The sequence below is a fragment of the Abramis brama genome (genome assembly GCF_963993115.1).
Source record: "Abramis brama genome assembly, chromosome: 17".
Taxonomy (NCBI): Eukaryota; Metazoa; Chordata; class Actinopteri; order Cypriniformes; family Leuciscidae; genus Abramis; species Abramis brama.
In genome coordinates, this window is record NC_139979.1 from 8,383,489 (window position 1) to 8,408,912 (window position 25,424).

Genomic DNA, 25,424 nt, shown 5'->3' on the forward strand with positions numbered 1-25,424 from the left:
CTTGGCCAAAATTGACCTGTCAACCTATCTATGAGGTTTTGCAGTACCATACACCATTACATCAATTTTAGAAAATGCCTGGCTACAATATCAAAGGATAATGTTTATCATCAACCATAGTAACTGAGCAACTTTCTCTATAAATGTGGCAAAGTATTTTACTTTTTGAGGTTTTGTTAAAGCCGGATAACCTTAAAAGGTACTGTTGCAATTACCATGATGTGTAAAGTAAAAAATAAATGGAGAGAAAATCCCCATGCTGCATAAACCAGGTCAGCAAACGGATGTAGCAGCATCAACCAAGAAAGCCCCAAATCTGTCATGCAGTGGTGTGCAAGGAAAGGATAGAGTGCCTGAGAGAGAGAGAGAGAGAGAGAGAGAGAGACCAGTCTATACGAGAGTCTGGGCACTTGAAAACAAATTGGGAGATTTCTGGTGGACCTGGACCCAAGTGCAAGGTTGCATAGCTGAGAGCTGGATCATGAGGTGAGCAGAAATAAGCACTGCTGCTAGGAGTCTCCAGGGAATCTTGTCTGACAGGCAAATCCACAGAGGACAAGCTGAAAGTGGGCTCGCAGGGCCAAATGGAGAGAAACGCTCCCCTCCTTGAGTGAGATTAGCCGCCTCTGGCCTCTGAGAGGAGAATATAATGATATTCAGAATGATCCAGATCTGCTAGTCACTAATGTTTTGTTTTAAATGACTGCCACATTGTAATAAAGAGACAACTATTGCACATTTAAAATGGAAATACTCAACAGGGGTCAAGAGGTCAAGAGATAAAATCAGCAGTCACAAACGACCATTCAAAATCGGACTAATTTCAAACTGAACCACTTATGTCATCACAAACACTCCTTGTTCAAAAGAGTACATGAGTGATTCGTTTGAGTCCGATCTTTTCCATTAATTGATTCATCCATACCCAAAGCCTTCTGAATGAATGGTTCACTAATCAGAGGTGCGTTTCCTTCTGCTAATTAATCTATTCGAGATCACTGAGATGCTGCTGTAACGAACATGCCACCTAATGACTACTTCACTCTTCCATGTAATTTCTCTTTATTTGATGTTTGATTCATTGAGGATTCCCTCATACATCATACTCTGGAGTTCCCTTGCACATTTTACGCACATGTGCACTCTTCAAAAAACGGTATACAGTAGAATGTACTGAATATTAGCTTATTGTGTCCACATGTCATTTAACAAGAAACTATGCTTCTAACCACATCCAGAGATTGTTCCAACCACATAAGTTTGCGATGCTGTTTGCGAATGCTAGTTATTGTTTTCTGGAAACACCAAATCATTGAACTATGTTGGTAACAACAGAACTCGCGACAATAGTTTGCTAACGATGCTTTACTCAAATGTTTTGTATTACCACTGGTTCTTTTGTGTTCTTTTTAAAGCTTGAATATTACTAAAACTAAATCTGAAAAAACAAAAAACAAAAAAAAACAAAGCTATATAGAAACATTAAAAGCATACAACAAAGTAGCTAAAACTTTAACTAAAATTCAAACCTGAAAATGTATTTAAAAAGATAATTAAAAATACTATAATAGTAGCCTTTAGAAATAATACTACAATAACACTGATGAAGATTAATTATGTGAATGAATTATTCCTTACAATATGAATTGTGATACATCAACCAGGACAAGGTGTTTAAATAACACACCTGCTACATAATAATCTTCTTTGTTCCATAAGTATATGGATTTAATTAGAATACAACACACCCTTGCGCCCACAGTGGTACTTTTGGCACATTTGTGAGACCATTAATGAACACCAGAGCAGATGACAGGCAGCTCTTCTCTGCTCACATTCATTTTGTTAATAAAGATGTAGTTTGTGTAAAAAAGGTCACACTTCTCAAAATGGCTCCCCATCTGGATAAAACACAGATTGTGTCACATTGAATATTTGAAATCTTAAAGAAATGGTTCATAGAATTAAAATTTCATTATTGTCTTTCTTCTGACACAAAAAGAACCCAAAAAAAGAAACGTCCAGCAGAATGTCTGAGCTGCTCTTTTATCATGCAAAAAAGCAAAATAAGCATCATACACTTGTGTATTATATTGCAAGTCTCTATGTGACTTTTAAAGGTATAGTGGAGGATCTTTCTGAATTTTCGATAAGACCCGCCCTCTCCACTTTTTGAATAAGTTCGATTGATTCACCAGAATGATTGACAATTAGGAGGACCAATAGTATAGGTGATCCACCCGGAAGTAAAAAATCCTCCGCTATACCTTTAAGTGATAAATGAGGTGTGAAAGCAAACACAGACCAGAGGTATGCAATACGCCAAAACAACTGTGTAAAAGTGTAAAACAATGTCTTAAAATGTTATAAGGGACCTCATCCTGTACATAAAAAATAGATAAAAAAGCAACATTATTTTCAAATCACAAATAAGCAAGAAGCACGACCCTAAAAATACACAGTGACTACAGATTTACATCATCATCTGCCTATTAGGGCTGGGTTAAAAATATAGATTTCTCAGTTTGAATCATTTTCATTTTGAAGAACCAATTATCGTTCTTTAAGTCTATGCTGTTTTCAGTTGATGAACGAACAAAGCTCTGTAGTGCACCTCCCATCCAATAAATCTTCAATAAACAATGTCGCATTTACCTCAGAAAAGCTATTCAATGACCAAACACTCATTAGTGAGCTAGAAAAATGATAACTCTAGATATGAGCATTTTGAAAAAATACATGTTATTTTTATATCTTAATCTGTTCTTCAATATTTAATGTATGTTTGAATAAATCCATTATGTTTGTATGACAGCCACTATTTAAAAACAATGAGTAGAAACATAATTATGTCATTAAAAATGTATTTATTGTAATGTTATTATTATAAAAACTTCCTTATGTGTCATTTAAATCTAAGTAGCCTACAAATCAGTTCATTTTTGTTGTACCAACTGGGGTTCCCTGTACAGTTTACATCATAAGTTGAGATATTTTTTTTCCTTGAGGAAATTTGTAATATACTGTACCTGATAGGCTCCAATTAATCAATATCGAATTGAATTGAATCTATTCAAAATCAAACAAAATCACAAGCTTGCAAATCGAAATTTAATCAAATCATGAAATTTGTGTGTCTATAAAATTCCAGGAAGACTACAAATAGAGCAAATGCTGAAGGCTTTTGACAAGGGACCCGCAGGATGTGAGCCCTACTTTTGGAGCAAATCCAGAATAGGAAGTAATTTATCTGGGCTAATAAAGCCCAGTGAGAAGCCAGCTGGAGGAAAGGGGTACGGCACAGTCTCAGCTCACAGCGCCCAGCACTGACATTTGGCTCTCACAAAGAAACAAAGGAGTTCATAGCACTGTAAGAGCCACTGAGGCAGTAACAACAAAACACACACACAGCAGGATTTTTTTTAAGGCTGAGAAAAGACTAAGGAAGGACAACTGGTGCATAAGTGGAGAAATGGACAGGAGGTGTGGTGGTCTCCTGAAGGTGGGCATTCAGGTTTGGTGCCAGCACTCTGCATGTGACAGGTCAGAAGCTGGCGAACAGCTGCGATGGACTAACAAGCAGAAAGCTCAGGGTTAAAGGAACAGTAACCCGTAGCATGACGCCATGCACGCACCCGTGGGCAGCTAAAGTGTGGAGCTCTTCCTAATTGGCCTCCATTTCCATCAGCATCTCTCTAGCTTCTAGCTTCCAGGTCCATCTCCTCGTCTGATATGGGTTTCACAGAGAGGCTATGTCATCAAGTGTGATAGACAGAGAGAAGTTAAAGTCAGCATGAAACAGAAGTTACAATAGTCTTTTCATGCTTATTCTGACGTATATCTGAGAGAAACAGCTTCTCTAACAAGAAAAAATGTAGGGTGAGAGGAAGTTATTAGGGCACATGAATAAAAAAAAATCATGATGTGCATTGATTATCATTTATAATAAATACTGCAATATTCCATAAAAAAAATAAAGATTTTGAATTCATGAAAACTTTCATGAAAAGCATCAAATGAACAGACAACTTGCTCTTCTCCAAATGGTTTGTGTTCTGTTTATGAATCTAATTATACTCACAGACCAAAAACTGTAGAAATCAATATGTGAAGGATAATATGTGATCAGTTGGTCTAAACGGCTAAATAAATGTGGTGAGCAAAAGGGGTGAACGGGACAGGGCTCTGCAGTTCAAGGTCTAAACGGATGAAACTACTGTATCTCTTAGCAATCCCATTCATCTTAATGGCAGTTGCTGAAATGGCCCATATACAGCTCCAAATTGAATTTCTACTACCATATGACTTCAGAAGACTGACTTGAACTACAGTTATGATATTTTTATGGTGCTTTTGCATCGCCATGAACTCATTTCATGGAAAAGAGTGACTGTCACAATTCTTTTACATTTCTTTTTTTTTGGTTAGTTAGATTTTTCAAAGAGTTTTTTAGAGAATTTAATTACTTATTCAGCAAGGAAATATTACATTGATCAAAAATAACAGTAGAGACATCTATTTTGAATAAATGCTGTTCTTTTGAACTTTCTATTTATCAAAGAATCCTGAAAAAATGCACCACAGTCTCCACAAAAATTAAGCAACAACTTTTTTCAACATTGAACGATTTCTGAAGGACCATGTGACACTGAAAACTGGAGTAATGATGCTGAAAATGCAGCTTTGCCATCACAGGAATACTATACATTTTAAACTACATTAAATATAAAACAGTTTTTTTTTTAAATGGTAATAATGTGTCACAATATCACTGCTTTTTTTCTTCATTTTTGATTTTAAAAAAATGAAGCCTTGAGACGTCTTTTGATTGGTAGTGTCATTGTGATTCTCAGATGTCTATAAAGAGACATGAAACCACTGTATGTAGAAAATCAGTTGCCTATGAAAATTATCAATAGTTTAGTGCTCAAAAATATTTTGGCACCAGAATCAAGAGCCATGTAATAAATATAGAAGTGACACAGCCAAACATTTGTTCTGTTGTCCTCATAAACTAAGACCCGTTGGTTTTAATTTACTGTGGGAGCTTCACTGCGAACTGAATCCGGGTAAGATGTAATATTGCCACGAACTCCTGAAATAATGACTCACAATTTCCTTTTTTCTTTTCTTATCTCTGTTTCAAAAGCAAACCTGCCTGTTTAAGACTGCGGGCCTCTACAGAAGCAATAAATCAACTTCACAACATATTTCACAACACATTCAGATGATACCAGCGAAGCTTCCCTCAGGACTCTTAACAGATTTGAATGTAAAAAGCTTTATGCAATTTAGCTAATATTCCAGTGACAGGTCATTTATTCTCTCTAACAAATGCACCTTTGAGGAAAAATAAATATTTACATTAATAGCAATGAAAACTGGATCAAGCATGAGAGTATTAAAACGATACATTTTGCTCTCTAATGAAACGTAATAGAGAGTTTAATCTTATACCATTTATGATCATAAAGAATAATAGATGTGTTGGTAGTAACATGAAGGATTCCTCAATTATCTCAAAAGAAAACAAAAAAAAGGAAAACTGGTTAGTAGTAACAAAGACCAATGCTGCTCTCAGGTGGCCGGACAAAAGAAGTGATTTTTGAAAACCAATTTCAATATTGCCATTTTTTAAATTATTTCAACAATATTAATTCAGTGCACATGCATATTTTCTCTCATGCACAGGATGCATCTGGAATAACTCATTAAATCCAACACAAAAAACATATACATAATTTAATACAAAGTATGTAGGAGGACAAACCTCAATAATCCCTGTAAACGTCATGCATTAAAGGGGTACTATTTACTTCAAAATGGGATTTCGATAAAACATGGCTGCCTACAGTAGAAATTCGAAATCAGTGCAGAGAAAACAGAAAAACTTCCCTTTTGCCAAACAGGAAAGAAAACTTCAAAACCTATTATGAACTAGGCATGTTGCCAACTAAGGCCAATTATCATGTTACTTTTGTATATAATTTTTAACAATATATTGAAATGCATACTGTAAATAAATACACAGTTGTTTTGATAACTCATCAAAAAAAAAATTCTGTTTGCATTATCATTCATTCAGTCATTTGGAATTATAAAAGAATAGACACTATTTAGACAGGTGGTCATACAAAGTTCTGTTATGAAACTCTAGATGGCACAGGATGATTGGTCATTAAAGGTGACATATTATGCCCCCTTTTCACAAGATGTAATAGAAATCTATAGTGTCCCCAGAACGTGTCTGTGAAATTTCAGCTCAAAATACCCTCCAGATAATTTATTATAGCTTGTCAAATTTGCCCCTTTTTGGGTGAGAGCAAAAACGTGTTGTTTTCATGTTGTGGAGTTACATTGATTCATCTCATCGACTTGCATGTACCGTCACGTTTAACTTTTACACAAGTTGACAGTTCCACCATGAGGTCTTTTTAAAGGTCCCGTATTATGCCCCTTTTCACAAGAAGTAAAATAAGTCTCTGATGTCCCCAGAGTGTGTATGTGAAGTTTCAGCTCAAAATACCCAACAGATCATTTTTTACAGCATGTTTAAATTGTCATTTTTTGGGGCACAGAAAAACGCGCTGTTTTAGTGTGTGCCCTTTAAATGCAAATAAGCTGCTGCTGGACGACCCAGGGGGCAGAGCTTCATGAGCTCGCGCTCAGTCTCTCAGGACAATTTCATCTCACGGAATGATGATAATATCAGAAACTCTCAGTAATGCCTGGCTCACACTACAGGAGTTTTAGGCCGATTTATGCCCGATTTCCCCCTCCCGAGAATCTGAGAAAAAATCTTGTCGAGGACCTTGATCGGTTCCGATGTTCGGCGCAGATTATCTGGTAATGTGAGGCGTTCACAGATCGAATCTTGCACCTCCCGATCTGCTCTCGCACAAATCGGGCTCGCCCCGATCATATCAAACATGTTTGATATTTAAGATTTTAAATCGGGATGAGCAAGTCTGTGATTACGTCAGTGCTGTCAAAAAGACAGCAGGGCTGTCGTGCTGAAGGAATTTCCCTTGAGATAATTTTGAATGACTCAACTCGATATGCGTTTTTATCTCCATTTATTTATTGCTAAATAAATAAGTATTACGCTGTGGTCAGCAGGCACAAAGGCAAGTAACGTTACATGTTCAGTAATGAAACCGAAACTAAAAAGCGCGTTAAAACGAAATGGATTTCAAAATCAATGCACGCGTCACCGGATTTAAAAATGCACATCTAGCTTGTTGCACGCACACATATTATGTCGAAATAACGATAGTAGCCTATATTATGTTAACATTATTAGCCTAATAATAATAAATCTTTAATCAGTATTTAATTGAATGCTGAATGTTGTGCTTTGTCAATTTAATAAAATGAATACTTTAATTGTGACAATTAAAATGATTGAATATTAAATATTAAGTGGCCAATTTTTGTAATAGTATTTATTTGCTATATATCTAGCACCCCCTCAGCACCTGCGTTAAAAAAATATCTGGCACCGCCCCTGGTTATAACGGCCCACGTATTAAAAAAATGGTCGGTTTTAAATCGGGCTCGGGCTCATAATTACAGTTATGTTAATGTGTTGTGTCGGGCCGGGCCCGGACACAATGTGCATGGGCTCGGGTAGGGTCGGGCTTGATTTTTTTGGGCCCGATCTAAGCTCTTAACTCAAAGTACCGGTAGGTTCAAAGTCTCTGTGCGTGTGTATGTGCGTGCGTGCGTGTGTGTGTCTCATGGCAATGCATATCCCATACGTTTCCATGCTTTTCCACTTCAGATTTGCTGCGTGAGATCGCGTGAGATCACGTGAGGCGCTTCCCCTGGCACGATAATCTTAATAACATTTTGTAGTGTGTGGTGCACCGCGATTTTCAAACCTTGCAGTGTGAGCATGTTTAAGATTTGGGGGAAGAAAATCTGCAAAGATTCTCCTTAAGTGTGTGCTGCAACCAGATTTCAAAATCGGTTAGGATTTTAAAACTCCTGTAGTGTGAGCCAGGCATAACAGTGTTCATTTCGAGTCGGACAATAATGCCTACAGAGTCAGAGTGCTGTATAGAGATGAAACAGGTATAGTTTAGTAGTTTAATTACGGTTATTATAACGTATTTGTCACAGGCCCGTCGCCAAGGGGGGTATTTGGGGGCAGTGCCCCCCCAAATAACTTATTGTGCCCCCCTATATGTAATGCACAGGACAATAAAACAAAATTGCTTTAAATGTTCATTATTAAATATCTGCGGATGTGATTATTTTATCTTTCTAATCAAATTGTTTCAGCAGAACTTAGCTCACAGGAACAGTAATCTCTACAACGGTAACACTAGAAATGCATAACACATTATCTTCAGAAATGATTCAGAAAATTCATTATTCAACGCATTATTACACAGAACGTAACTTGAAATATAATTATATTCATAAATGACTGTTAAAACATCCCAAAAACAGCGCCCAAACCTTGCAAAGACCTACCTCATTAATTATTCAAATACAACAGCCAATGGCAAGTCTCCAGCAGCAGACCTTTCAATATGTTATTTTTGTGTTAGTAGTTTTATTTATTCAAATTACAATATGCAGTTGTGTGTAAGTATATATATATATAAATCATGCAATTCATTTAGTTAAGCATGTACTATTGTTATACGTAATTCCTTTGCGCAGCTGCGCATTGCATGCGATCTCAGAATCAAATTTTGCCGGTTTTGTACAGCAAAGCTGTATAAGAAAGTGGTTTAAAGATTCGTCGTTAACAAAGATGACTTTGACCAACAACGTGTGTGGAGACGAGTCGACTCTGGAGCTAATGAGATGGTAGGAATGGAGAATTTGTCTAATGAGACACAAGTTCACAGCGTAGACAGAGCAGCGGGTGTAATTATGAATGGGCCTACTACTAGTGACGTGATCGCCGTGGCTGTGACTGGGCCAAAGCTGCAGGCCATTGATGATCTTGGAAATGAAGGACCGAATCAGATCATTTTACAGCGATAGCCTGCTCGCTTGTATAATAATAAAAATCGCTCCTTTGTGTCTTCATGGTATCAGACTAGTAATGATATACGTTACGTTGATTGTGCCTGTTACTCAAGAAAGCCACTAGATGGCACTGTGTTGTGTATGTGACGAAAAATGAAAAAAAATATAGGCTACTAGCTAAATGTGGAAATGTTAAGAGAAAATAAACGGTGAAGTATTTTATTTGAATAATTGAACAAAACAAGACTATTGTGGTCTATTTTAGTTATAGCCTAATATGGGTTGTTGTTTTGGTCTGTCTCAGATCATTAAAAAAAGTGTGCCCCCCTATGAAAATTAAATGCCCCCCCATTTGGTTTGTTCTGGCGACGGCCCTGATTTGTCATCTGCTTGTATGTATCCATTATTTATTAATAGCCTACAAGTCTGCTGTTTCGGACCAGGTCCGAATGATGATCAAACATATACTGATGAGTTTAATAAAGTACATCACACAAAAGATGAAGCGTCAGTTTTACTTCAGAAAATCACCGTAAGAGCTGAGTAAACACAGTAAGTTATAAGAAGTGCGCAAGTACATAAACGAATTTCGGTAGAGTTGAGGGAGCATTCCTGTGGGCGGAGGTTAGTCAAAAAACGGTTCTAGTGATGTCATTAAAGAAGGAAGTAGAGGGATGTAGTCCAAACGGGCCGTTCGATGTAGGCGACTTCTGTTAAATAAAATATCTCGCTTGGCATTGAACTTTGAGCTTTATAATTTTACAGATATTATTTATGCTCTAACAGCAACATTACACACTAACTAAAGTTTGAAACATGGGATCACGAAGAACGGGACCTTTAAAGCTACACTGTGTAGGATTTTCTCCCATCTAGCGGTGAAATTGTTTATGACTACCAACTGAATATTACCGTCTAGCCCCTCCCATTCCGAGGGCGTTTTAACTCCTACGGTGGCCGTATTATTTCAAATCTGCTGGCAGTCGCGAGTAATCTCCCCCTCGCATTCGTCACGGCTTGAATTTCCAGGTATGTCCCTCTTTGGCTAATGTATTTTCAAGATGGAGGCGCAACATGGCTGCCGCCATTCGAGCGACTCGCTCGTATGTATTCTAAATGGCAGATTCTACGCTTACGAGAATACTTGATTAGTTGGTAGAAGTAATTACACATTAATGAGCACATATCATTTTGAAAGAACAAAGTGTTTTTTGCTAAGAATCAACTTAAAGTGTAGTTTTTTGGTCAAATAGTGTTCTGTGCTCATCTGTGCAGCAACGACAGAACAGTTTGCATGCTTTGCTCGAACTGTTGCCATTGCGTCGCTTGCGAAAACCAAATGGGGGAGTCATGGGTGGAAACGTGCAGATTAAGGGGCGGTAATATTATAATAAGATCCCCTTCCAGCGAAATCTGATCAGCTTCTTTTTTGACATGCTTGCAGAGAAAGGCTTACCCAAACAAAGTTACTGGGTTGTAACTTTTCACATTTTCTGGGTTGGTAGATGCAGCGGGGACCAGATTATAGCACTTTAACACGGAAAAAGTCAGATTTTCTCATTTTCATGATATGTCCCCTTTAACTCAAACTGCTTGCAATGACACCATTCTCTATAGGGCACAGCTGACTGGTTCCTGCTGTATCAGTAGCCAATGAGCTCACTGCTAAAACTTCAAATACTTGGTCAGCAATTAATTTAAAGCAACACTAAGGAACTTTTCCTCTTCGGTCGCCCTACAGGTTGGAAGCGGAATTGTCCATTACCGCTGTCGTAAATTATTTTGCCGCCCGCAGTCTACTGTCGCACACTCGCTTGTTTATCCAGCACCGGCTTTGGAATGAACGATGTCCACAAGGTAGAGTATGTTGCATGATTTCATGAAAGTATGATGTATTGTGACACCAGAAACGAAGAAAAAGTAAATAATGACTATTGAAACGCTTGACGTAAAGCAAGTCAAATTTGTAGTTTTCTTATGTCTCATTCGAACTACAGAAACGCGACCCGGTTTGGCAAACTTGCATAGTGTGGTTATATCAGATATAGGGCTGCAAAGCGAATCCAGAAGTGCCTTTCACCCTGTTTCGACTTGATGAACCACTGATAAGATTTTGGAAACATTATTTTAAGGTAAAAAAATGTTCCTTAGTGTTGCTTTAACAGTGAGCTGCGCTTTCAGAAAACCTCCCCAACTTCCCCAGCTCCACCTGCTTTGGCTAATTCATGTATGGTTAGATTCAGATAAATATCATATATTAAAATTGGGTGTCCACCTTAGAGATAATCACTATATTTAAAATGAAACGATCTTATTTAAAAATATGACATTAATCATATAATTTGATACTACTGTAAAGCTTAATTAAATTATTATGGGATTCAATGCTTTCAGAATCTTTATTTTTTTTAAATAATTTTGTTTTTGTATTGTTAAAATGAACATATTTTAATGACAGTATATTTATTGAACAAAAAAGAATATTTATTTTAATCAAAATAAACCGAAAATAGTCCAAACTTCGCTAAAGTGATTGTTCTGAACAAGTATTAACTTACAGTCTCTCTGCTCCTACTGCCTTTGTGTCTTTAACAAGATACACAGTGCCGAAGCTTCCCTTCCCGAGCCTCTGCTGAATGATGTATCTGTTCGCTATCAGGCTGCTCAGGTCAGAAGATGTTTGTGTGGAAGAAGCAGGATGACAGCGTGTTTGTCCTGGACGCTCACGAAATCTGGGCATTTTCAGTCATGAATCCAGTGCAGCCAAACTGCAAAGAGATGATGTCAACAAATGCTCTCGTGACGTTATTTCTTTTTCTTTTGTTTACTTATTTTAGTGTTTTGGTATTTCATGTTCCTGAATTAAAAAAAAATGAGTATGAGAAATATAACGTTAAACAACATTCGAGTCATAAGAATGACTTAAAACAACAATCCATCATATCTTTCACCTATTTTTTTTCTCGTCAACATAGCAAAAACAAAATAAAACAAAAATACTGCACAAATTCAATTTAGTTGTTCATCACATAGCCACACCTAACAAATTTAATGATCAAAACGTTGTTTAAAAAAATCTAATTCACCATCTATCTATTTTAAATAAAAATGATTATTAGAGTTGATAGATTTTCGACCAACTGCTCTGAACTTCCTGTGTGTTAAGTCGCTGTCATGGGAACAGTGCAGAGGAGTTTTTCTCCTTTAGATGGCGCTGATCTGCAATGTTGACTGTCAACTAAATAATTTTGATGTGCAGATTGTGGATATCAGTGGAACTTGATCAGTAAATTAGTGCATTATGACATCAAATTTCAGGATCACGTAGGCTTATAAAGTTAAAATAATAATTGAATTGAAGACAAATTAAAATATCACAAAATATTTATTATGCATATTTGGTCTACAACAATGCATGGTTGCACATTAATTCAATTCACTACCATTAAAAAAAGCATTTAAATTCAAACCTGTATGTCCTACAGTGTCAAATGCTATGTAAATAAATGTAAAAATATGTACAAAATAAGTTTATAAAAATTAAGTGTGGACCTGTTGAATGTTCTTGAGAAGCCTTTTACATTTTTTTCCAGAATGTTTCTTAATTAAACGGATCTATTAATGTAATCAAAGTTTTTTAAACCAGAAAAATAAATTAAATTTAAACAAAAATTAAAGCCAGACACACACTCACTCACACATTCTCTCTCTCTCTCTCTCTCTCTCTCTCTCTCTCTCTCTCTCTCTCTCTCTCTCTCTTTAATTTAATACTGTACACAATTAATTTAATACTGTACAAACTGTATATTCGATCCTAAACAGCCCTCACAGAAAATATTCAGCATTTTTTTTAACATTTTCCAAAAAACATAATTTAGTGTGGTTTATAAGCTGTTTTCCTCATGGGGATCAAAAATGTCCCCACAAAGTCAAAAAAAGTACTGGTATTGCTTTCCTTGTGGGGTCATTTGGTCCTCACAAGTCACTACCTATGACAGGACCACACACACACACACACACACACATGCAGAGAGAGAGAGAGGTATATCCACTATATCTAAGGTTAACCATTCACTACTGTGCTGTAGATGGATGAATCATTCTCCTGCGCTGTGTTGGCAGACCTAGAAATAAAGATAATTGTTTCAGTAAAATTGTCACAAACTCATATTCACTATCAATATTACTTCAAGAAAGACAGTCAAATATGATTAAACATGTTGCATGATCTTCATAACTAATGGTCAGATTACAAAATGTAAGTACAGCACGAAAAAATGTTTTAGTGATGTGTCTCTTGAATGCTCACATTTGAAGCCGTTGTTTAGGTTGAATGTTGACAGATGCATATTGCACTTCATCTTCTTGCAGCACATCTTCTGCTTCCTCTAGGTTTGTGGAGACTGTGGGTGTTTCTGCTTTAGCCTTACAGAAGATGGCACAGAACATGTCAACAGTCATCTTTTGTCAATGCCCTGCTGAAGAGACCAGCTTAGTTCAGCATAACCAGAATGGTTTTTCTGATGAAACTGGTTGACCAAAGGAGGCTTGCTGAATAAGCAAACACCAGCATGCAAATCTCATCTCAACAGGGTATGTACATCTTGTACAATTATGATTTGCTGTATAACTTAACACAATCCTAAACACGATAACACTTGTTTTTGTTCTTATTATGCATGGCATATTTACTCCCTACAGGAGATACATGTACAAAATACATATACATGATGTTTAGGTTTTACAAATATTTTTACAGTTGTTTGGTGAGTGCTGTATTGTGAAACCTGGTTTTCTTCTCCTTCCTCCTTTGGTTTGCCCCAGGTTTCTGCTTTCCTTTAAAAAGTAAATGTGACAAACATGCATTATAAATTGCAGAATTTAGCTGATACAAGATATTGGATGATTTCAGAAAAGGGTTTGATTCTGAGAAAATATTTTTAAATAATTATTTATTTTAACAAATAAATATATATATGCAGTTTTTGCGTCGCAAGCCTCAATCACTCGCCCTCGCCAACATACAAATCTCTGGCAGCAACATAAAATGCACTTTCAAAATGTGTTTTCTGAATTGTGCAAAGTCAGTTAATGTTTCATTCAGACTGACTGAAAGAGTTATAATACATTGATGTGTTCAAGTACAAACAATACAAAAAGTCCTACCTTCTTATAAGCATCACAGCTGCAATAATGAAGCCAAGTGAGATTAAAGACACGACAATAATCAGAACTGTTGGAGACCCAGCAACATCTATTGAGGACAAAGGGATAGATATCGTTTACTTTAAAGTATGTACAAATCTGTCATTTTCCAAATATGAATATGATCGTTAAAATGAAAATGTGTATCACATTTTTACCAGTTCAACCAACCTTCAATGTAAATTGGAAATTCTTCAGATACAGTTGTTTTAAAGTTCCTCAAAGAACAAGAGTAATTCCCGGAGTCTTTAGTAGTTACACTGCTGAAGGTGAGGATGGGGTCTGAATGTTTCATCGGTTCATCATTCTTAAACCACTGAACTTCATCTAAATTAGAGAAGTTGTGTGTGCATGTCAGATGTAAAGAGTCTCCTACTATTATGCTTCCATTGTCTCTCGATCTGGTCATTAACACCTTTAAATCTATCAGAAAACAAGAGAAATAGCCCATAATGAAATTGAGGGATTCTTTTAGAAAACAAAACAGTAACAACAAAAGCATCAAGTCATTTTTTTTTTCAGAATAAACCTTTTATATTTACCGTGTACTGAAATTTTCACTCCAGGTTGACCTGTCCATTTATCATCTGGCAACTTGGTTATAAATCTGAATTTATAATCTCCAGAATGTGTTTGATTAATATTACTGATCAAAAGAGAACAATTTGAAGTTTTATCTCCAATGTATTGAAAGTTTCTTTGATTATCGTTGGTATCACTGTCGTAAAGATATGGCTCATTTATACAGCCAGCATCATGGTTTGATATCATTGAACACCATAGCACTCGCTGCACTCGCTGCACTCGCTGCACTTGTGGATATTTAAATGAACAGGCAATAGTGACATGGGATCCTCTCACAGCACAGATCGGATGAGGATAATTCACATTCCACTCATTATTACTGAGAACACCTGGAGCACAAAACACTTTATTTAATTAGAGAATTTATTACAATGGATAGTTACAATACATATTGAGGCAATCTATTATTGATTTTATCTATTGTGGAATTTTTTAAGAAATAATTTACATAATGAATCAATAGTATGATACGGTAAGATCCAAAAGTCTGAGACCACATTGAAAATTTTGGATTTTTCATTTAATCCTGGAAATAAACAAAGTTTTAGAAGTAAAAGAAAAATGACAGCATAAATAAGAAATATTTAATATTTTGCACTATTTGTGTCACTATACTCAAAAAAGCAAATGTGAACTCAATATACCAAATATTAAGAAATTATGAACTTTTTTCTGTTCAACTTTTCATTATTAATTTAGAATTATAAAAACACAAAATAGTAACATTTTTATAAGTGGCCTCAGAGTTTTGATCTCCATTGTATGTATACAATAAATATTCAGTTTATGCAATCTAATCTCAATTATATCAGATAATTAGAGTAGGAATGAACAAGAGACAACATTTACAAAAGACATAAGAAAATATTTTCTTACCAGGCAAGAAAAGTAGGCCAGCAAAAATTTGTAGCATTTCAATTCACTGTTTCTGTTATTTGGCTTAAAGAAGATGTTTTTACATCACTGACAAAAGACTGAATGAAAGAAGAAGTTGCACAGACAAACACTGCATTTGCATCCCCCCCCCCCCCCCCCCCCCCTCCAAGTGAAAGAGGGAAAGGGAAAGCATTTTAAAACTTTAAATTTAAACATAAAACTTTCTTTCACTCAAGTATTGTATGCTTTGGTTTTATATTTTGTATAGTAAATGCAAGTACACTGTAAACCCTAATAAGTTGATAACTTAAGTTGATAAAGCCAGCTGCATAAAATACAATTTTCCAGTTTATTGTTGCATTTACTTATATTAAACAAGCAATAAAACATTAAAACAAGTTATTGATTCACATCAACAGCCTTATTAAGATTTGATCTCTTACATTTAATAGCTGAACTTAAATAAAATATATTGATTTAACACCATATCAACCATATGTCATAAATAAAATACAATTACACGTGTTTGAAGAGTAATCAGTAACAGTATGAGACAATAGTGACTATCAACTGAACTCTTGGAACTTTTAAAAGACTTACAACATTGGCATAACTGGAATGTTTTTTTATTTATTATAAAAAATGGCTGAATAATAAGAAATATCTTAATTTTCAGTTGTTTTAACTTACAGCTTTTTCAATTGCTAACCTGTTCAAAACTTTTCACTAATTCAGCAAAGAAGTCTGAGGACCAAACTGTGAATCATTTTTCATTACATTCAGACAAAATGCATTCAATGACCACATTTTCCAAAATGTCTCCCCTAAATTTATGCATTAAATAATTATCAGTGGAACTAGATCAGTAAATTGATGCATTAAGAGATCAAATTATGGAATCATGTAGGCTTAGATAAAATAATAATACAAGACACATCAAAATATCACAAAATATTTATCATGCACATTGATCTACAACAATGCAGTTGCACATTCATTAAATTCCCTCCAATTTGTTTTTAAAGTATTTTTTTTTTTAAAAAAGCAAAGCATTAAAAGGAATACCAAACAAAACTGTATGTCCATGTGTCAAATGCAAAAATAAATATTAAAAATATATACAAAACAGGTTAGCATATGGACATGTGTAGACCTGCAAGCTACAGTATGTTCTTGAGTAGCATATACTTATATTAAAATTCATTATATTTACATTTCCCCCCCAGAATGTCTTAATTTTAATTAATTTATTAATGCAAACAAAAAAAAAATTTCAGTAGGTTTACTTATACTGCAGTTCTGATGTTTTTCAGATTTTTGTCACAATGAATTGGTTTAAATTTACCTGTTTAAAATGTTCTGTGATCTTGGATGTTTAATTTGATTGGATTGTTGGATTTTTGTGGTTTGCTATTGCTGTGATCTCATGCGAGTGACAGGTTGTCCTGCCCTTGCGCCGGTAAACACCACTGAGCTAAAGCTATTTTATACCCCATATTAGCCTATATTATAGGTACCCCATTTTATTCATACCATTTTTTCTTCATGGGAACCGTTGCTCCCCGCAATGATTTCAGGTTTTTGTATATTGGTCCACTCCACACATAAGCAAACTCGCTTACTCACTCAGGCCCTGTTTACACCTGGTATTAAGATGGGGTCTATAGGGGCTATAGGGCTATGATCAGACTGCCAGCAAAAATCTGATTTTTTGCATTTCCATTTTATCCATATTGGTTTTTGAAAGTCTGACACATAAACTGCAATCAGATATTTTTCAAATCTGATTCAAACCACATAAAGAGCTGGTTTGAGATTTTTACAGATGTGTCTCAGTCTGGTGCTCAAATCAGATTTCAAACTGTCTTTTGCGTCACTCTCAATGCGTCAAGGAAGTATTCATGCGTTATTCAAACTGTATGTCCAAAGATTTCGGCTGTGACTACAGCACGGAACATCACAATATACCAGTCTCCTCTGTTGCTGAGTTTTACTTGCGATGGAGGAGTTCTGCACTGCGACTCAGCAGAGTGCTTATTTGGAGAGCAAGATGATGCACCTCCATTTTTCCTGCATCCGTTTTAAAAACCTTGTCACATACACGGGTACGCCTATGTTGTTACCAAAGCAATGTGTCTGGACACACAAACCTTACTTGGTCACTTGCAATTACAGTTTTTTTTCAAATTGCTTACACACAATTTCTGAAGCTATGGCTCCATTTCTTGAACCTCTACACACAAAATCATAAAACACACAACATTGTAAAACATAAGACATCTCTTGCTAAATCAAACACTTCATTCAAAACTATTTTAACTTCCAAAAATGGTGTTTTTGCGTAGCCTAATACACACAAACATCAAATGATTAGCCACATACACACCAAACTACACACAGATGAGAAAAATGTAAAACACTACTATCTTGTGTCTTTTGCCTGTTCAGTGTGTAGTGGAGTTACAGGAGTTTGTCACACGTATGTGCACAAATACACTATACAGTAATTTTACACAGTTATGGAACTGAACTGAATCATTATCTGAATCAACTGAATTAACTGAATCACATGACTTGAGCTAAATAATGACACGATTGGCTTGTTAGAATGGCTTTGCAGCAGAATTTGAATTTGTTACTACTGTGAAGCTGCTGCAAATCAATCTATATTGTAATACATTTTGATTTTTGATTTGAAGTTTTGATTTCTAAGTGATCAATTTATGCATAAATGTTTTCACACATGATCATTGAGTGTAGGTCATCAGTAAATAAATGTGGCATTTACAGTTTTTTCAAGTTGCTTACGCACAACTTCTGAAACTATAGCTCCATTTCTTGAAACTACACACAATCAAATGATTAGCCACATACAGATGTGAAAAATGTAAAACACTGCTGCTTGTGCCTTTTGCTTGTTCAGTGTTCAGGAGTTTGTCACACTTACATGTATGTGCACAAATACACTGTATATACACTGTGAAAAACACAACTTGAAAAAGGTTGAATTACTGATTTTGTTGTGTTGGTTCAGCAAAAATCCACACTGTAAAAATCTCGTTTAACAAAAAAACGTAGTACTAATTTCCCCTAGCTTTTTCTTTTTGACTCAACTTTTGTAAATAACAGTTATATGAACTGAAAATAAGTTGTCTGTGACACACACACAAAAAAAAGTTTAGTTGAGTCAACTTGACATTATTTGTTTTCTGGAGAGGTGCAACTATTCTGTAACAAATCTTTTGTAGTTGAGCCAATTCAACATTTTTTTTCTATTGGAAACAGAAGTTCTTATTAAGAATAGGGTTCAGATGTATTTTTTTTATTGAAAATGTTTGGTCGCCATTTTGGTGATGAGCGTTTCCTTGAGTTGGGCAGTTTGACTCGCATGTTATGTGAATTTGTGGTCTTTGTAACAGTGTTTAACAAAACACATAATTTGTTGCAAAGAAAGCCATAAACAAAAATGATCAGCTGATCTAGATAACAGCATCATAAAGGGGAATAATTCACTATTCTTATTCGTGAAAAGTGATTATTTGTGAATAATATATTATATTTACCAACAAAACTCTAATGCAACAGATCAGACATTCTGAATTTTGATTTTTAAAAACATTGTGGGAATTTGTTTTAGATACACACACACACAGACATCAAGAATCAGCATATGAATCTCAACAATGATGGCATGCTTCATGCCACAATGCATGCTGAGAGCCATGTTAATACTATGGTGGCTCCCAGCATGCATTGCGGGCATGAAGCATGTCACCATTGTTGAGATTCATATGCTGATTCTTGATGTCTGTGTGTGTATCAAAATTCATTTTTCCCTATAATGTATTTTAAAATCAGAATTCAGAATGTCTGATCTGCTGCAAGAAAGTTTTACTGGTAAAATATTAATAAAATAAAAAAAATACATTTTGGTCAGAAATAAGATTAGTGATTTATTCTAGTTTATGAGGCTGAAAACTTGATCATCTTGGTTCCTTTTTTGTTAGCAACAAATTATGTGTTTTAAACACTGTTACAAAGACCACAAATTCACACAAAACATCTGAACCTTATTCTTAATAAGAACTTCTGTTTCCAATAGACAAAAAAAAAATGTTGAATTGGCTCAACTACAAAAGATTTGTTACAGAATAGTTGCACCTCTCCAGAAAACAAATAATGTCAAGTTGACTCAACTAACCGTTTTTTGTGTCACAGACAACTTATTTTCAGTTCGTCTAACTGTTATTTACAAAAGTTGAGTCAACAAGAAAAAGCTAGGGGAAATTAGTACTAAGATTTTTGTTGTTGTTCAAGCTTACATTTTTTTTACAGTGTACACTATGTATGCACAATATAGATGAATGTAACAGTTATTAAACCAAACCAACACTGAAGTGACTTGAGCTGAATATTGACACGCAGAGCAGAGCAGAGCATATACATATACATATACATATACATATGATGTTTCTAATGTAGAGAACTGTGTTTAGAGTTTTTCAAAAAGTTTGTTTTTCAATTGCAAACTGAGTTTAAAGCGTATAATGTGCTTGTAGTTTTGCAGACTTGGTCTGAAGATTCGGTACATGAGTGAAAGGTTCCACTTTTAGTGTCTAAGCAATTTGAAAAAAACTGTAATAGTGCAGACAGTCTGCCTGAAAAGATCTGATTTGTGGAAAAAAACACACACAAAAAAAACAGATTTGCCTGCAGTCTGAGGCCCTGTTTACACCTGGTGATTTTAAGAAGCGTTTTCGTCAATCCGATCACAATTGCTAAATGCAGGTGTAACCGGGATCTAAAACGTTGAGCTTGTACACTTTCCCGAGGTCGTCAAAAATACATTTGATCGGATTGCTTTTGTTGTGCAGACACTCATGTGGTCGAATGCATTCAAACAGCCACAAAAGGCCGCATACTCTCCGCCTACTGACCTAATGTGTTATAGGAAGCGTGCTAGCCAGACGGGATTTAAACTTTGTTAGCAGAAGACCCAAGTTTGGTTTGAAGACAAAAAATGTACCAAGCACAATGTTTTTTCACCACTCCTGAACAACAACACACTTTCATAGTGCCTAAAACCCAGGCTTGGCACAAACTAAACTGAAACATACCTGGCTATCCACCTAAACTGACTTCATGGTATAGGCCCCAGGTGTAAACAGAAAAAAAATCTCTCTACTTGTGATCCGATCGACCAAACCGCATCTTAATACCAGGTGTAACAGGGCCTCTGTTACATCTTCACTGCTGAAAGTATAAGATCACTGTGCTGTAGATGGATGAATCATTCTCCTGCTCTGTGTTGACAGACCTAGAAATAAAGATAATCGTTTCAGTGAAATACTCACGAACATATATTCACTATCAATATTAAGATAGACAGTCAAATATGATTAAACATGTTGCATCATCTACATAACTAACGGTCAGATTGCTAAATTTAAGTATACAGCACAGAATTTTAGTGATGTGTCTCTTGAATGCTCACATTTGAAGGAGTTCTTTGGGTTGAATGTTGACAGATTCATATTGCACTTCCTGCAGCACATCCTCGGCTTCCTCTAGGTTTGTGGAGAATATGCGTGCCTCGGTTTCAGCCTACAGCAAGAAGATGGCACAGAACATGTCTTTAACTGTCATCTTTTGTTGCATTTACAGTTTTTCTCCCACAATTGATAGGTCACCTACTTTTTCAAAACTTTTCAACATATTTTTCAAACACAACCACATTTTGAATTTAAAATGTGAAATGCAATCAAAACAATTAGATGTGGCACCTATTGGATGTAGCCCTAGGCATCAGGTGTTAGTCTTTCAGTTTACAGTTTTTTACAATCGCTAGGACACATTTCTTAATACTTACGTCAAATTTTCAAAACTCATCACACAGTGATCACAACAGCAGTCTATGTGAGCTAAACTGTGGATTGCTTTGGCACAAAAAATATTCACTGACTGACTACATTTTAAATTAAAGGTATTCTTTTCTCACTTACTCACTACCAAAACTCTGTCTTTGATTTCCCTTTTACTTCTTTTGAAGATTTTGAACATAATGCTAAATTTGAAAACACTTGTTTTATTGTTTTTTTTTTTAATTGTTTATTATTATTATTATTATTTTTTTTTTTTTACAAAAATCTTCACAGTTATTTAGTGAGTGCTGTATTGAGAAACCTGGTTTTCTTCTCCTTCCTCCTTTGGTTTGCCGCAAGTTTCTGCTTTCCTGTAAAAAGTAAATGTGACAGACATGCATTATAAATTGCACAATTAAGCTGATACAAGATGGATGATTTCAGAAAAGGGGTTTTATTCTGAGAAAATATTAAAAACTAATTAACAAATAAATAAACAAAAAAACAAACAAACAAATAGGTGCGTGAACTGAACAGTAATTTCTTTTGGCTATATATGCAGTCTTTGTGTTGCAAGCCTCAATCACTCGCCCTCGCCAACATACAACTCTCTGGCAGCTACACAAAATGCACTTTCAAAATATTTTTTTTTCTTATGTGTTTTCTGAATTGTGCAAAGTCAGTTAATGTTTCATTCAGACTGACTGAAAGAGTTATAATACATTGGTGTGTGCAAGTACAAACCATACAAAAAGTCCTACCTTCTTATAAGCATCACAGCTGCAATAATGAAACCAAGTGAGATTAAAGACACGACAATAATCAGAACTGTTGGAGACCCAGCAACATCTATTGAGGGATAGATATCATTTACTTTAAAGTATGTACAAATCTGTCATTTTCCAAATATGAATATGATCGTTAAAATGAAAATGTGTATCACATTTTTACCAGTTCAACCAACCTTCAATGTAAATTGGAAATTCTTCAGATACAGTTGTTTTAAAGTTCCTCAAAGAACAAGAGTAATTCCCGGAGTCTTTAGTAGTTACACTGCTGAAGGTGAGGATGGGGTCTGAATGTTTCATCGGTTCATCATTCTTAAACCATTGAACTTCATCTAAATTAGAGCAGTTGTGTGTGCATGTCAGATGTAAAGAGTCTCCTACTATTATGCTTCCATTGTCTCTCGATCTGGTCATTAACACCTTTAAATCTATCAGAAAACAAGAGAAATAGCCCATAATGAAATTGAGGGATTCTTTTAGAAAACAAAACAGCAACAACAAAAGCATCAAGTAATATTTTTTTTTCAGAATAAACCTTTTATATTTACCGTGTACTGAAATTTTCACTCCAGGTTGACCTGTCCATTTATCATCTGGCAACTTGGTTATAAATCTGAATTTATAATCTCCAGAATGTGTTTCATTAATATTACTGATCAAAAGAGAACAATCTGATGTGTTATCTCCAATGTATTGAAAGTTTCTTTGATTATCGTTGGCATCACTGTCGTAAAGATATGGCTCATTTCTACAGCCAGCATCATGGTTTGATATCCTTGAACACCATAGCACTCGCTGCACTCGCTGCACTTGTGGATATTTAAATGAACAGTTAATAGTGACATTGGATCCTCTCACAGCACAGATCGGATGAGGATAATTCACATTCCACTCATTATTACTGAGAACACCTGGAGCACAAAACACTTTATTTAATTAGAGAATTTGTAGATTAAAATTGATAGTTAAAATATATCTTAAACTATTATAGATATTGTTTTTTAAGAAATAATTTACATAATGAATCAATAATAGAGATACAGTGGGATCCAAAGGTCTGAGATCACATTGAATATTTAGATTTAAAAAAAAAAGAAAAAAAAAAAGAAAAAAAGAAGTAAAATAAGAAAAGTTATGGCAGAAATAAATAAGAAATATTTAAGATTTTGCACTATTTATATGTCACTAATCAAACAAGCAAATGTGAACTCCATATATAACAGATATTACAGTAAGAAATTCTGAACATTTATCTGTTCAGCCTTTCAGTATAAAATTAGAAGAACACAAAATAGACATTTGTAGTGGCCTCAGAGATTTGGATCCCACTGTATCTCTATTACTGCCTATTGATTCAGTAAATGATTTATTTAAAAAAAGTCACAATCGATTAAAATATCTATAATAGATTGCCTCAAGGTAGGCTATAAATATTATAAATATATCAATTAATAACTATTCAGTTTATTGCAATCTGAAATCAATTAAATCAGTTAATTAGGAATAAACAACTGTCAAAATGTACTTAAGACTTAAGAAAATCTTTTCTTACCAGGCAGGAAAAGTAGGCCTACAATAATTTGTAGCATTTTAATTCACTGTTTCTGTTATTTGGCTTACAGAAGATGTGTTTTTGTCTCTTTATGAAAAAGGACTGAATGAAAAATTAAGTTGCACAGAACAACACTGGCATTTCCTTCTTACCCTTAGTAGGGGAGAACCGGGACGAAAGTAACAAAGTGATTTTCTCAGTGCCCTGACTATATTAGCAAAAAAAAAAAAAAAAAAAAAAAAAAACTATATTAGCATTTCAAGCTATGACAGCAGGTTCAGTACGCAACCCTTGACGGAGCTGCCAAATATCACGTGATTTCGTCATCGTTTCCCGTGGTTAGGTCCGGAAAGCAGATAAGTAAATTACTGAAGTGGTACTTTTTTCTAATTACAAGTTGTGTTTTTCGTTTCATGTGTCACACAGTAATGATCAGTCTATAGGTTATTAAGTGCTGTATCACACCCTGAAGTTTGCCTTGTCAGAGTTTTTCAGTATAAAAGTAAATCGGGTTTAAATGTCAGGAGTTCATGTCGGGACGAAAGTAACACTTGTTACTTTTGTCCCGCTATAGTGAAAAATGACTGTTGTTACATTATGTTGAGAATTTATATTATGCTAATTTAATTTAATTTTCACATTTTTCATTTTGAAAAAACATTTAATAAAATAGATTGACAAAAATATTCTAAACAATTCAAGTTTGTACTGTTGGGTTACTTTTGAAACATTATGAAACAGAGAATTTAAAATGTAAATGTAAAAATGTATATTTAGGATAATAAAAAAAACAAGAGTGACACAAAAAATCTAGCTTGCATATTGTTGTTACTTTTGACCCACCTGTGTGTTACTTTCGTCCCAACTAACAGGGTCAAAAGTAACATGAGCAGTCTTAAAGGTCCCGTATTATGCCCCTTTTCACAAGATGTAAAATAAGTCTCTGATGTCCCCAGAGTGTGTATGTGAAGTTTCAGCTCAAAATACCCAACAGATCATTTTTTACAGCATGTTTAAATTGTCATTTTTGGGGGCACAGAAAAACGCACTGTTTTAGTGTGTGCCCTTTAAATGCAAATAAGCTGCTGCTGGACGACCCAGGGGGCGGAGCTTCATGAGCTCGCGCTCAGTCTCTCAGGACAATTTCATCTCACGGAATGATGATAATATCAGAAACTCTCAGTAACGGTGTTCATTTCGAGTCGGACAATAATGCCTACAGAGTCAGAGTGCTGTATAGAGATGGAACAGGTATAGTTCAGTAGTTTAATTACGGTTATTATAACGTATTTGTCATCTGCTTGTATGTATCCATTATTTATTAATAGCCTACAAGTCTGCTGTCTGAATGATGATCAAACATATACTGATGAGTTTAATAAAGTTTATTGTACATCACAAAAGATGAAGCGTCAGTTTTACTTCAGAAAATCACCGTAAGAGCTGAGTAAACACAGTAAGTTATAAGAAGTGCGCAAGTACATAAACGAATTTCGGTAGAGTTGAGGGAGCATTCCTGTGGGCGGAGGTTAGTCAAAAAACGGTTCTAGTGACGTCATTAAAGAAGGA

The 25,424-nt window shown here is 35.1% G+C and overlaps 4 protein-coding genes across 7 annotated transcripts in view; 1 reads left to right on the forward strand and 3 right to left on the reverse strand.

The window, feature by feature from the left end:
• nek11 (NIMA-related kinase 11) overlaps positions 1 to 11,728 on the reverse strand; it is a gene marked incomplete at both ends in the record, with an annotated part of 67,165 nt that extends 55,437 nt beyond the window's left edge. The window contains one exon of the mRNA XM_084088128.1: positions 11,547 to 11,728. Coding sequence (XP_083944254.1) covers positions 11,547 to 11,728 — 182 coding nt within the window. The remainder of the gene's footprint in view (positions 1 to 11,546) is intronic.
• A 627-nt stretch (positions 11,729 to 12,355) lies between these two features.
• Positions 12,356 to 15,328, reverse strand: LOC311066857 (uncharacterized protein). Of its 2 annotated transcripts, none has more exons than XM_084088259.1 (6): positions 14,736 to 15,328; positions 14,365 to 14,616; positions 14,155 to 14,242; positions 13,746 to 13,824; positions 13,298 to 13,413; positions 12,356 to 13,112 (listed from the first exon to the last, which is right to left on the reverse strand). In XM_084088259.1, the coding sequence occupies exons 1-6, from the start codon at positions 14,962 to 14,964 to the stop codon at positions 13,052 to 13,054; spliced, it is 825 nt and encodes a 274-aa protein (XP_083944385.1). In that variant the 5' UTR covers positions 14,965 to 15,328; the 3' UTR covers positions 12,356 to 13,051. The 2 variants fall into 2 exon arrangements, with proteins under 2 accessions (XP_083944385.1, XP_083944386.1); XM_084088260.1 differs by having other exon boundaries at positions 12,357 to 13,112; positions 13,776 to 13,824; positions 14,736 to 14,904.
• ptpn23a (protein tyrosine phosphatase, non-receptor type 23, a) overlaps positions 13,522 to 25,424 on the forward strand; it is a 28,398-nt gene continuing 16,495 nt past the window's right edge. The window contains exon 1 of the mRNA XM_084088254.1: positions 13,522 to 13,581. The gene's annotated coding sequence lies outside the window, so the exon portion shown is untranslated. The remainder of the gene's footprint in view (positions 13,582 to 25,424) is intronic.
• Positions 16,118 to 25,135, reverse strand: LOC311066855 (uncharacterized protein). 3 transcript variants are annotated; one of them, XM_084088257.1, is made up of 7 exons: positions 23,856 to 25,135; positions 22,852 to 23,214; positions 22,480 to 22,731; positions 22,277 to 22,364; positions 21,838 to 21,886; positions 21,149 to 21,258; positions 16,118 to 20,971 (listed from the first exon to the last, which is right to left on the reverse strand). In XM_084088257.1, the coding sequence occupies exons 1-7, from the start codon at positions 23,890 to 23,892 to the stop codon at positions 20,902 to 20,904; spliced, it is 969 nt and encodes a 322-aa protein (XP_083944383.1). In that variant the 5' UTR covers positions 23,893 to 25,135; the 3' UTR covers positions 16,118 to 20,901. The 3 variants fall into 3 exon arrangements, with proteins under 3 accessions (XP_083944383.1, XP_083944381.1, XP_083944382.1); XM_084088255.1 differs by having other exon boundaries at positions 22,480 to 23,214; XM_084088256.1 differs by having other exon boundaries at positions 20,904 to 21,258; positions 22,480 to 23,214.